Source organism: Lutra lutra, chromosome 9 (assembly GCF_902655055.1).
Source record: "Lutra lutra chromosome 9, mLutLut1.2, whole genome shotgun sequence".
NCBI classification, from domain to species: Eukaryota; Metazoa; Chordata; class Mammalia; order Carnivora; family Mustelidae; genus Lutra; species Lutra lutra.
The window spans coordinates 81,988,297-82,000,899 of record NC_062286.1 but is presented as its reverse complement, the minus strand read 5'-3'; the positions used below and the strand labels follow the sequence as shown (position 1 = coordinate 82,000,899).

Sequence of the window (12,603 nt, the reverse complement as noted above, 5' to 3'; positions counted from 1 at the left end):
GTGTCCTTTGACTGTCACATTCTGCTGCTGTGGAGTTGTGCCTTGTGTCACTTCGGCACATTTCCGCTCATCTTTTTAGCTTCTCTTAGGAGGTGGTATGGTCACATCTATTTTTATGTTCCTCACAGCGCTTTGTACATCATGGATCCTCTGTAAATGTTGATTGTGTTGAATCCCTAACCAGCGGAGGAGCCTTGTGGGGGAATGGAGGATGTTGGGCTAGGTCAGGAGAAAACCAAGGGAGTGGGGAAAGGTCTGTGACCCACAATCATGGACTTTTCAAATTAGAAGGGTTCTTGGACAGAAGAGCAGCTAATCTCACCTCTGGATGTCATGGATGAGAGAACAGGGTTTGGGGAAAAGGCTAATGATTCCAAATTGTGTGGGACTTAGTGGCAGGGCCCAAGGCTGCTGACTTTTACCCAGGGCTCACCTTCCTTGGTATTCTGACTCTTTCTCCTCAGTCTCCTTTTTCACAAAAATTCCTAATTGTTCCCCAGCCGAGATGGGGGGCACACTCTTGAGATTCCCCTCTCGCTCACTACCCCCCATTCTGGGTCTGGAAAGTTTGGGTTGCAGGTATGTCTAAAGGAATGAAATGGGTAGATCGAGCTATAAGACATTTACCAGCCCAGCATTAAGCCACAGAGAAAGAGATAGTTCCCGTCCTTGATTTGCAGGGTAAGGACAACAGATTAGAACCCAACAAAGTCTAGTGAGTTTGCATGTGGTCAGAGTGACATGCTGTTGGAGTTTATAGGTTGCAAGTCACTGATTGATGGGTTAAGTCTGCAGAATTCCGTGAAGCAGGCTTGGAATGTTGCTTTTAGGTTGAGGCTTTCCAGGACAAGGAAAGAGAGTGGATAAACCCCAGAGACAGGAAACCAGAAAAACCTGTAGGAAGTAGGAGGGTGGCCTTAATAGAAGGAGGTAAGGAAATAAATGTTTAGTTACTGGGATCAGTAGTGACAAGGAGGTGGGGCAAGAGCTTCACAAGAGGAATGAGGTGCTCGGAGACCAGGGTGCTGCTAGGCTGCTGAGGCTCATGAAGAGCAAAAGTGACCATCCTGGGAGGTCACTCTTGAGGGACGGAGGAGCACTTTTCCTGCAAAGACTGTGGGCCTGCGGAAGTAATCGTGGTTGGAAATACTGCACCAGAACATGCCTTGCAGTCCACAGAAGACTTCACTGGGTTTTAATCTTACTGGTCCTCAAAAACAGCCCTCTGAGCTGTAAGTATTTTTTTTTTAAGATTTTATTTATTTATTTGAGAGAGAGATAGAGAGAGAGAGAGTAAGTACGAGTAGGGAGGTGAGGGTAAAGCAGGCTTCCAGCTGAGCAAGGAGCCCATGTGGGGCTCGATCCCAGGACCGTGGGATCATGACCTGGGCAGAAGGCAGACGCTTAACTAACTGAGCCACCCAGTCACCCCTGTGCTGTAAGTATTTTACTCTCATTTTGCATTTGGAAAGTGTGAGGCTCAAGGAACAGAGCCAGTATGTCAGGGACAGCAAGTAGTGGGCTGGGACTTTCAACTACATGTCCTCTGTCCCCTGTTCTTGCTTCCCTGTCCCCTTGATGCTCACGAAACTCAGATGCAAGGTAAAGAGAGTAGGAAGCAGCGGTCAGACATGATTCTCTGAAACCAGGGGTCATTAGATGTTTAAACTCAGCATCTGTCTTTCCAAAAGAAAGGAGACTTATAAATGTAATTAGGTTGTGTTGCTTGCCTTTAAAAGTCTATTTTGTGCAGCTGTCGAATCAATGTGTTTGTATACCTGAAACTAATATAATGCATTTCACTTAGTATATTTGCAAAGGAAGAAAACAAAACCATGCCAGTCTATAAGCACAACTGAATGAGAAATGGTTTTTCTTTATATACAATGCTTAAGCTTGAAGAACAGCTTTGAAAATGAGGGAGATTTTTCTGCAGTTTCTCAAGAGTTCTTGTTTGGAGGTACCCTGAGATGCACAGCTCCTGAGTATCATCCGCAATCCAGGTTAGAGCTGAGGTTTGAAGCAATTGGAATGGAGTGAGGAGAGGAGAGAAGGGAGCAAGAGTTGGGGTGAAGGAGGGAATGAGGTTAAATTAGACTCCATTTATGAAAGCAGGAAGGCAGGGACCAGTGTGGCAGGCTTGTGCTCGTGCGCCCTGGGGAGGAAGGGAGGTCCCCGTGAAGGATCAGAGCCAGGCAAGTCTGCGGGTGCCCACCCTCACTTCCAGAATGTGTTGACCTAAGGAAGACACTTCCCTTCACCAGGGTAACCCAAGAAATTGTCATACATGTGAGAAACTATGTCAGGGAGTTTGGTTATGGCAGATCCATGAGGGAAGACCAGGGAGCTGGGGTGGAGGGGTGGAAACCTCTGTTATCCCAGCCATGCTCTTCTCCCCATTTTGTAACTGACCCAGTCCCTGGGGGAGGACTAGTTTTACAACTGCCCCATAAATGGATTGCCTAAATACACTAGTGCATTTTTTTTTTAAACCCTAGTGCATTTTAACAGACAAAAGGGCATTTAGGTCCATTTAGTAAAGTTAAGTTAGGGGACCGTCTGGTTTGAATTCTTGGGAAGAAATTCTGTGTAACTTAAAGGGAATGAATAGACAATAAACAGCAGCAGAAACATTTCAAGGAAAAGGGCTGAGGGAAAGGGCCATGACTGAGGTGGCCAAAGGAGTGGACTTGGAGGAACAGACTCTTTATTCAGAACTACCTTTTGGGATGCTTCTTGGAAAGCCAGAAGATCTCTGTGGGCAGACATTCCACCGTAATGTAAACGGGGAGGGGTTAGTAAGTCACTGAGGACACAGTGGCACTGAACTGCTGGCATGTCTCCCGCTGACCACTCTGTCTTCCTCACCTCCTACCCCCACTTCTGCATGTACACACACATATGTGGACAGTGCCACATGTTCTTCCTCAGCTGAGGCTTTCCCACTGTCTCCACAGAACACTTGCAACTACATCCAAGCACAGAGTAAAGACTCGATAAATATTTGTCAAACAGTTCATTCTGCCGAGTGACAGAGCAGTAGAGTTTTAAGTCAAGTGTTAACAAAAGCCCTTTTCTGTTATAGATACTGTGTTGGGTTCTAAAGCAGTCCCAAAGTGTATCTGGCATGATTTGGAACTTGAGCTTTTTCGTCTTTTTTGTTTTTTTAAGTCAACTTTCTCATAAGAAGGAAAGTCAAACCCATTTTGCGTCTCCTTTCCTTGCCAACCATACTGACTCATCTTTGATTTATGGGGCACTTCAGGAAGTGGCTAGAAATAGTGGCTGTCTTTCTGTAGAAAAGGGGAGGAAGGAAAGATGAGAAGAAAGGGATATTAAGAAAGGGACAGGTAAGCCCTGGAAGGAAATTCAGAGGGTGTTCTGGCAGAGTTGTGGCTTTTAGTTGCTGCAGATCATGCTGAAGGAAGAGAGACATAAATGTGTTTGCAGAGCCACCTTTGGATACAAAAAGTACCCAAATGTGGTAGAAATCACTCACAGAGGACTTGAAACAGTTTAATAGAACTTTGTAGAAGTCTTTATAGGTGCTCCCCCACCAGCCAATATTTTTAAACCAAGGTTTTTTTTTTTATGAAGAAGGAAGATATACTCATTATTTTAAAGAAATATGCTGCATTATAAGGAAAAAACAGCAACTATGGCCCATTGCAATCCATAGCTCTCTTCAACCACCGTCAGAACTTTTGTATGTCTCCTTTTTTAAAGACATTCATTGAGGTATAACAAATATATGGTATAAGACTCCCATCTCCTGAGGAAGCACACAATTATACCTCTTAAACTATTTGTAATCAGAGGGGACGGGTTATACTTAGTAGTAGTGTCCGTCGTATGTAAGCATAGCCAATGTGAGCAAATGCTGGGGCACATTGGTCCTGGTTTCTGCTCTAAAGAGTCCTCCTACCAGGTGGGAAAATCTGTGTGAGCTGCGGGACACTCTGACCCAGAAGCCCCCGTCTACCTCCTAACCTCACATGACTTCCACACACTGTCACATGTGAGCTCCACTCCTGCCTAAGCGTCCTGAGGAAAAAGGACATTTTCTGAGCTGAGGATGCAGGTAGACAGAGCTCCCTGCCTTCCAGGCAAATCCGCAGAGAAGCCCACACTGACTTATCCTGGTAAAATGTGTAATGTGCTGAAACATTATGGAGAAAATCTGACCAGCACCCAGGTATTAAAAATGGGTTGCCCACAAAGAGTGGCAGTTGAGGCAGGGGTGGGTAGGGTGAGCTATGGACAACAGCTGCAGTGTTGGGTGCCAGCTGGAGCCCACGTAGGGAGAGTGATGACTCCGTGTGTGAAGGCTGCAGAGGAACCATCCTAGCTCTACACACACACACACACACACACACACACACACACACACACACAAAATTACACTGGTTTTGAGGGGAAAAGCTTCTGAGAGACCTATTTCAGATAACTCCGAGGTGATCAAACACTTCAGAATCGAGACGTCACAGAGTAAACACAGCCCCAGTAGTGCCCCAGCAGTGTACCCCAGCAGGTGCACCCAACCTCAAACCCAGCCGGAGACCACGCCCCTCACCCCCAGGCCCTGTGGTCGACATCTGCTCACTCCCAGGCCCGCTTTCCTGGGAGACAGGGTTTCTGGATCAGAGTCTTTGCCCAGTGCTCACATGGACTTCCCGCCTGGTGGGAGGACACGGCAGAAACCAGCGCCGGCATGCTCCAGCACTTGCCCACAGGGGCCATGCTTCCAGGACAGCAGACGCCACTACCACACAGAGCTCTCTCCTTAAACTGCATGCCAGAGAGGCATAACCACGTGCTTGTCACTGAGGAGATGGAATAATGGCTTCAGCATTTTGAAAACCTGTACTGAATGACCTAGGGTGTGTTTCTCTAGTTAATAAACCATTCTACCAGTGTACCAGAGTCTGAAACTGCACCTGTGTAGATGACTGGTCCTCACATACTGTCCGCACATGTACATTCAGAATTATGTGGAGGGAAGTGCTAGGGAGAAGGAAGGGGGTGGAACCTGGCCTTCACTGAAATCCCGGAATGCAAAGTATCCTGCTGTGTCCCACTATGGGCCCTAATGCCTGCCATCAGCAAAGTGGCCGGCAGACCTCTCAGCCGCGCCTCCTCCTCCTCCGTCTGAGCCGCTGAGGGTGAAGGAGCCTCCTCGTGTCTCTGGCTGAGCTTTGGTCCAGCCCATCCATGGTGCCTGAATGCCAGGCCCCTGAAGGAGTCTCCCCCGTCCTCTCCCCCAAGCTCTGGTTCTAGCCCTTGCGTTTCAGCAGGCAGCATGAGGTCAGGGGTCAGGGCCTCCCCAGGGGGCTCCTGCGGGCTCACTGCTGTTTGCTTTTTTTTTTTTTTTTTTTTTAATATTTATTTATTTGACAGGGAGACACAGCGAGAGAGGGAACACAAGCAGGGGGAGTGAGAGAGGGAGAAGCAGGCTTCCCACCAAGCCAGGAGCCCAATGCGGGGCTTGATCCCAGAACCCCAGGATCATGACCTGAGCCGAAGGCAGACGCTTAACGACTGAGCCACCCAGGTGCCCCTGCTGTTTGCTTTTGACTGAGCCCTTGGGCTGCTTCTGTCTCCTTGTTACCTGCAGCCCACTGGGAAGGTGCTTTCAGACAGCCGGCTTGTTCAACCCCTCGTCTATGTGGAGCGCCTGGAACTCATCAGAAACGTCTGCAGGGATGAAGCCCTGAAGAATCTCTCGCACACCGCGGTCTCCAAGTTTGTCCTGGACCGGATATTCGTCTGTGACAAGCACAAGATTCTTTTCTGCCAGACTCCTAAAGTGGGCAACACCCAGTGGAAGAAAGTGTTGATCGTGTTAAATGGTGCGTGCAGGGCTGGGTGGATGTCTGTGGTCAGTGGACAGCAGGGTTTGACTGGCTGGGGGTGTGGGGGCTGGGAGGCAGCAGCCTGGGGCTGGGCAATGGAGGCAGCAGAGCAGGGCCAAAGGCAGGGACAGTTGTGGAAGGGCTGGTAACCTTATGGATGGTTCTCTGGAGTGTTTCCCCTGTTGGTGGTGTACTTTCTGTAAAGTTTTTCCGGCGAGATAAACACAACACCAGGCAAAGTGGGTGCAAGGCAAGATTTATTAAAGGCACTCTCCAGCGAAGTTTCAGGGCTCAGGAGGAGGGGAGCCAGGAAAGTTGCGCCGGGAGGAGGTGGGCACCCTCGGCGAGGTTCCGGGACTCTGGAAAGCAGAGTGGCGGAAGTCGTGCCTAAGGCAGGGAGGAGGGGGCTTTTAAGGGGTTTCGAGGGGAGCTCAGGGGTCTTTTGGCAAGTTTCCCTTATCCGGATATTTCACCTGCTCGTTGAGGTCCCATTGGTCCATAGGAACCCAGGGCGGGGGTCTCAGATTCCTGCTTGGGCCTTTGTTCTCCTGTCTGAGCTCAGGTCTTGTGGCGGGAACTTTCGCCATCTTAAGTAGCCCTGCCAGCCCAACACTTTCAAAGCTGGTGGCTTGAAAGTTTTAGATACTGAGGTTTTCAAAGGGCCACATCTGTGGTCAGAATCTCCTTTCCTCACTTTCCAGAGTGGAATTCCTGTCTCAAGCAGTCTGTCCATCCCCCTTCACCAGCCCCCTCCCCTGGGTTGATCACTTTTCTTCTCTTAGGTGCACTGCCTTGGCACCTTACTGGTGGTTGGCTCTGTCCTGTTACGTCGAGGCTCCACACTCACTGGCCTCCCGGCTGCCCCTCTGTAGGGGAAGCGCCTGCACCCATGCCTGGGAAGGGAGCCCTACCAGGTGGACCTGGGGGCCCCTTCAACCACAGATGAAGTATTCTGTGCCACATGGCTAGAAAGAAGGGTCCCCATTTTATACTGAGCTTCCATATTCAGAAGATTGAATCAACTTGCTTCAGGAAATCAGATGTTTATTTGGGAACAAATTAGGTCGTTGAAAAGTGACCTCATACTCTACTGGTTTTGATTACTCACTGCTCTTTTCAGATACCATGTTTGTTTGTTTAAACCCCAATTACCCTGCATTGGTCCAAGATAATTATGGGCTCTGTCTGTTAACTTCAGCCTCAAAAGGAACATAATTCCCTTCAGCAGCAGTTGACTCCAGGCCAGGATCAGCCCTCAGAGCTCCGTGGGAGGCGGCCCTGTGGTCTCTGTCCTCCAGCCCACCACCCCTGCTGCTGTGCTCAGAGTTGGTGGTCCATGGTCCTTTTCCTGGTTGCTTCATTTGGCCTTTTTGTGGTTGTTGGGCGGTGGGTGGTGGGGAGATACTTGCCTCATCTTCTGGTGTATAACTAATGTGTTTCTTGAGTAATCTGACAGTGTATTGGATTTTTGATATCAAAAAAATGAGGTGACAAATCAAATTTAAAACAATGAATACACAAAAGTCTTATAAATCTGCCACCACAGTTCAAAGCATTAGATTAAAGAAGTAAACACCAATTTAGAAGTACAGGATAAAAATGGGGGCAGGTATACATGGGGGGTTAAGGGGGTAGGAGAAGAGTAAATGAAACAAGATGGGATTGGGAAGGAGACAAACCATAAGTGACTCTTAATCTCACAAAATAAACTGAGGGTTGATGGGGGGAGGGGGGTTGGGTGGGGGGGGGTGGGGTTATGGACATTGGGGAGGGTATGTGCTATGGTGAGTGCTGTGAAGTGTGTAAACCTGGCGATTCACAGACCTGTACCCCTGGGGATAAAAATATATGTTTATTAAAAAAAAAATGGGGGCAGGTTTGCCAGGTCATAAAATAGAAGATGGGCCTTGTGGCTCTCTTCGGTCATCCCTAGAGATGCCTGCATGGGGACAAGTACTTGAGCAGGTCCAGAGCTGGTTCTTCCATTACCCCTCAAGAGCAGATGTTTGTCTGGCTCATTTTGTGGCCATCCATAGCACTTAGCACAGAGTTCTGGAGTGGTGCTTACATCCTTGGGAGGAGGGGTGAATCAAACAGTCAAGCCAGTGGCTGCTGGTAGATGGCCCAACAGAGATCCTTCCCTGCCAGACTGCAACACGACAGGATTAACACAACGATAGATGGGAAGGTTTGTGGAGGCTTGGCTAGAACCTTCGTGGATATCGATGCTTTGTGTCTATTTGTAAGAGAATGAAAAACCCGCCCAGTCCACCAACCTGAGGATGGGGTCCACCCAAGACCCCAGCACTGACCTGGGCGCTGTGGCTTTGATCCTGTCCTGCCTTCCTAGACACTTTGTCCTCCTCGTCCCCTGCCTCAGCTATATCACACTATTCCCACAGCATTGGCCATGTTTTCCCAGCACCAGTTGGCTTTTCCACTTGTAGTCTGGAATGTGGTGACATTGCCTAGGAACCACCTTAGGCTTAGGGATGTGGAGCTGGAGACCCAAGCCCATTGGGGATGATGGGCCCCCAATGGGGGCATCAGCCAGCAGTATGTTTCTTGGTCCTGCTGCTCTGGCATTTCCCCCCAGTTTCAAAGTAGAATGAGTATTGCTCATTTTAGGAATCCTTTCTGCACACAGGGATCTTTTTTTTAAATGTACAATTTCACCTAATTTAGGTGTTTTGCCAGGAGTAGGTATTAGCAGTGTTTACCGCCCCCCCCCCTTGTTTCCTGCTCTCCCCACCCCAACTTGTCTGTTTCCTCTAGTTGGCTTATGGATTACCAGAAGCTTTTCTTCACTCTCTCATCCTGCTGGCAGAAGCAGTTGGAATTAAAGGACCTAAACTGGGACTTAAGGGGAGCTTGCAGGGAACATGGGGGCCAAGGTAAGAGACCAGGCATCTTCCTTTAAGGGTAGCACTGAGGCAGCCAACCTGTTCTCCCATGTTTCCTTCCCAGGAGCTTTTCCTTCCATTGAAGAGATCCCTGAAAATGTGGTTCATGACCATGAGAAGAATGGCCTCCCTCGTCTATCTTCCTTCAGTGATGCAGAAATTCAGAAGCGGTAGGAGTAGGTTCCTAAGGGGAGGGGAATTTGGGTAAAACCCGAGGCTCATGTCTGTCTTTGCCATATGCCTCAGATTGCTCCAAGGACGGCTGGGGGCTTTTGGTTTACATTTGTGAGAGGCAGCTGAGCACATGCCCCATGTTCAGTGCATTTAAATTCACAAACCTTTGTGAGAATTTCAGAAAATCTTCTCCACCCTTACCTTCATACAGTCCATTAAAACAAAGGTTATATAATTTTCTTAATAGAATGAATAGTCATTTTTGTTCTGCTTTGATTCTGTTAAGTTTTATGGATTCTTTACTGAATATAACCTTTAGGTCACAGGGAGGGGATTTGGATTACAGGGGAACCCCACTTAATTTTTTTAATTTTCTTCCAGAAGCCTTGCATCTGCTTCCGTGGTAGCTGCCCGGAGGACAGGTGGTGGGGACTGGACCTAACACAGGCAAAGAGAGTCAGACTTCACTGATCACAGCGAGGATAGAGACTAGGCATGTTAAAAATGACTTAGCTAGGAAACTGAAAATTTCTTGTTATTAGCTGTGAAATGACACTGCAGAACAAGGCTCAGAAGGATCTGAACCCATGAGTGGCAAGTCGATGTCAGGGCACCAAAGGAACTTTGACCTCCCTTGCTTTTTGGCTATTTGATTCTCATTACTTCTAGTGCTGGTTGTTTAGTCTTCCCAGTTTGTGCAAAACCTGTAGAACGCAGGTGTTAGATGCGGCATCTGAGAGGTCTTCAGCTAAGTGCGGGCCTGTCTGTCCGGGTGAGCGCTGGTGTCTTGGGGGCTCTTGTGAGAGAAGATGAGCTCAGGCGTATAGGGCCATGAGCCATTTTCCGGCATAGAGTAGGCACTGTAATTATGGCGGTGGCCAATGTTGTCATTATTCTGTCGGCACCATAACAGGCCTGTCCCACGGCTGCCTCTGCGCCACCCCCACCACTGTGGGCAGCGCCCTGGGCCACCTTCCTGCTAGCTAGAGCTACAACCTTGCCGCTCCCCCTCTCAACTGCCCCCTACTCTGGCTGGCCCTTCCCCTGGCAACTGCGAATTGTGTTTACACAGAGGTCCCTTAAAGTATCTTCCTCTGGTCTCCACCATTCCTACCTCACTCAGGGTTCCTGACCTTATCAGGTCTGTACCCCAAAACAAGTCTTTCAAACATCTTTGAAGTTTTGAAATATTTGAGTATCAGTTGAGCTAAGTAGTGTCTTCACGGTGGCCCTCTAGGGTGATGAGTCTTGTAGCCTGGGACAGTTAATGGTTTCTGAACCTCTCTTTCCTCACCATAAGGTGGGCCATTAACAGGCTCTGCTGCCGAAGGCGGCTGGGTGGATTCAGAAATGCGTGGAACTCGCTCTTCACCAGAGGGCGCGTTCTGGCCGCCGCGGCCACTGCCGCTCCAGCAGGCACTCTGTCCTCGTGCCCCCTCACCCTGGCTACCACTGGCAGCCAGTGGCCTAACTGCATGTTTCTCTTCATTTCTCTTCTTAGCTTGAAAACGTATTTTAAGTTTTTTATTGTCAGAGATCCCTTCGAAAGACTGATTTCTGCATTTAAAGATAAGTTTGTTCACAACCCCCGCTTTGAGCCATGGTACAGGCACGAGATTGCCCCGGGCATCATCAGGAAATACAGGAAGAACCGCACAGAGACCAGGGGCATCCAGTTCGAAGATTTTGTACGGTACTTGGGCGATCCAAACCACAGATGGCTGGACCTTCAGTTTGGGGACCACATCATTCACTGGGTGACGTATGTTGAACTGTGCGCACCCTGCGAGATAAAGTACAGTGTGATCGGTCACCATGAGACCCTGGAGGACGATGCCCCCTACATCTTAAAAGAAGCCGGCATAGACCACCTGGTGTCTTACCCCACCATCCCTCCGGGCATTACCGTGTACAATAAAACCAAGGTGGAGCGCTACTTCCTGGGCATCAGCAAACGGGACATCCGGCGCTTGTATGCACGTTTTGAAGGGGACTTTAAACTCTTCGGGTATCAGAAGCCAGATTTTTTGTTAAACTAATGTATAGAACTGTGAATTCAAATATCTGTTAGACCAGAGGCTAACCAGGTGGGAGATGTGAGCACAGAAAATTCCTGTCCTCCACTCCACTCTTTCTGGAGACGCCGCAGCCTCCCATGGACCTGGGCATGCCTCGGCCGATGAAGCTGGACCCTGACCGTTACAACTTAGTTTGGACATAAGGTGCACTGAGGGCCCTGGCAGATCCCCCCTCGGTCCCCTCCCCTATCAATGCCATTAGGCCTTTACTCCTCAGAAGGGGAATGGGACCAAACGTTTGCAATCCAACAGTCTAGGAAGAAAAATTACATGGTGGAGGAGTCATTTCCCTCCTTTGTCAGACCCACTAGAGGCTCCCCTGGAGAGGGAGTGGTCACTGAAGGATTGCAAGAATGGCACCCAGCACTTTGAGGAGAGATGGAGAAGCTAATGGTCTGCAAAAATCACAGGGGGCTAATACAGGATCAAATCTGAGTAATAAAATTACACCTGCTTTCATCTTGGCGCTGCTGTAATCACAGAGGCAAACCATTCTTTCCATGACTCTTTTGTTCCTGTGAAACTCAGAGGTGACCCGAGGGTACTTTTCGGCAGTCCATCTTTCCAGGATCTATGCCTGGGTACCTCTAGTCCATGTTTCTAAACTGCCTGCCAAACAGTTGTCTCCCCTCAGCCCAAGAGACGCAACTTTGGAAAGGGGTGTGTATATTCTTGTGTATATTCTTTCCACCTGAGAGAGGGAACATCTTGGGGGGCCTTAAGGGACATGTAGCAGCGGGAAAGGAAATGCTGGTTGGGTTCTGGTGCTCCAGCTGCTGTGGGATTGAGCACGCCTACTCTGATTATTCTCCTCTTTGTCGCCTCTGGATGGACAATGCCTATCTGCAGGGCCCTCTGAGGCCAGAGGCAAGCCTGGGCCCCAGGCCGGCACCGCAGAATCAGTGCAGTGTACACATGCCAGTTTCCTTTCATCTCCTCAAAAGGCTTACCACTGGACCCATTTCTGATAAGGCCATCGTCCTGGACTCTTAAGTTGGATAATCAAATTCACCAGCAATAAAACCCCGGGCCGAGGCGTCTTCCAGGCATGGAGGCTTCCAGGCCATAGCTACTGTTTCAGATGTCTGTGAACAGTGAGGGCTCCAGGGAGACCGGCCAGGCTTCCCTGTGAGAAGTCCTGAGTGCCCGAGTCTGTGTGGTGCCCACGAGCCCAGGTTTTCTTAAGGCAGCCTCAACCTCCCCCTTCTCCAAATGGCTTCCTGAGTTTGTAAATGTGAAAGTAAAAGGAAATAAAAAATATGTGCCAAACCTGCCATGTGCTGCAGTTCCAGGGAACGTGCTCTGTGGCTACATGTGGTCCTTGAGGCCCGGCGAAAGTGAGGGGCAGCTCTGGCTGCTTAGATGGCTGCTGGTGACAGGACTGTGGAGGGGAGGCATGGCTTGAGTGTGACCGTTGGCTGCGTTGATGAAGGGCAGCCAGTGTGGTAGCCTTTCATCCTCAACTGACACACAAAGGATGTAAAGGAGTTATTTTCTAGGAAGTTTTAGTGGAGTCTTGTTAAAATCATCTCATACCTGATGAGCTGATTACCTCTTTCTGTTTGAAACGTAAGTCTGAATAACATATGAATTTAA

General features: G+C 49.1%; 1 protein-coding gene across 3 annotated transcripts in view; it reads left to right on the top strand.

Annotated features, from left to right (window-relative positions):
- The window catches only part of CHST10 (carbohydrate sulfotransferase 10), a 32,602-nt gene extending 20,326 nt beyond the window's left edge, over positions 1 to 12,276 (top strand). For all 3 annotated transcript variants that reach the window (XM_047744910.1, XM_047744911.1, XM_047744913.1), the window contains 3 exons: positions 5,615 to 5,849; positions 8,820 to 8,925; positions 10,431 to 12,276. In XM_047744910.1, the coding sequence (XP_047600866.1) occupies positions 5,615 to 5,849; positions 8,820 to 8,925; positions 10,431 to 10,968 (879 nt within the window). In that variant the 3' untranslated portion in view covers positions 10,969 to 12,276. The remainder of the gene's footprint in view (positions 1 to 5,614; positions 5,850 to 8,819; positions 8,926 to 10,430) is intronic.
- Positions 12,277 to 12,603: the final 327 nt, after the last annotated feature.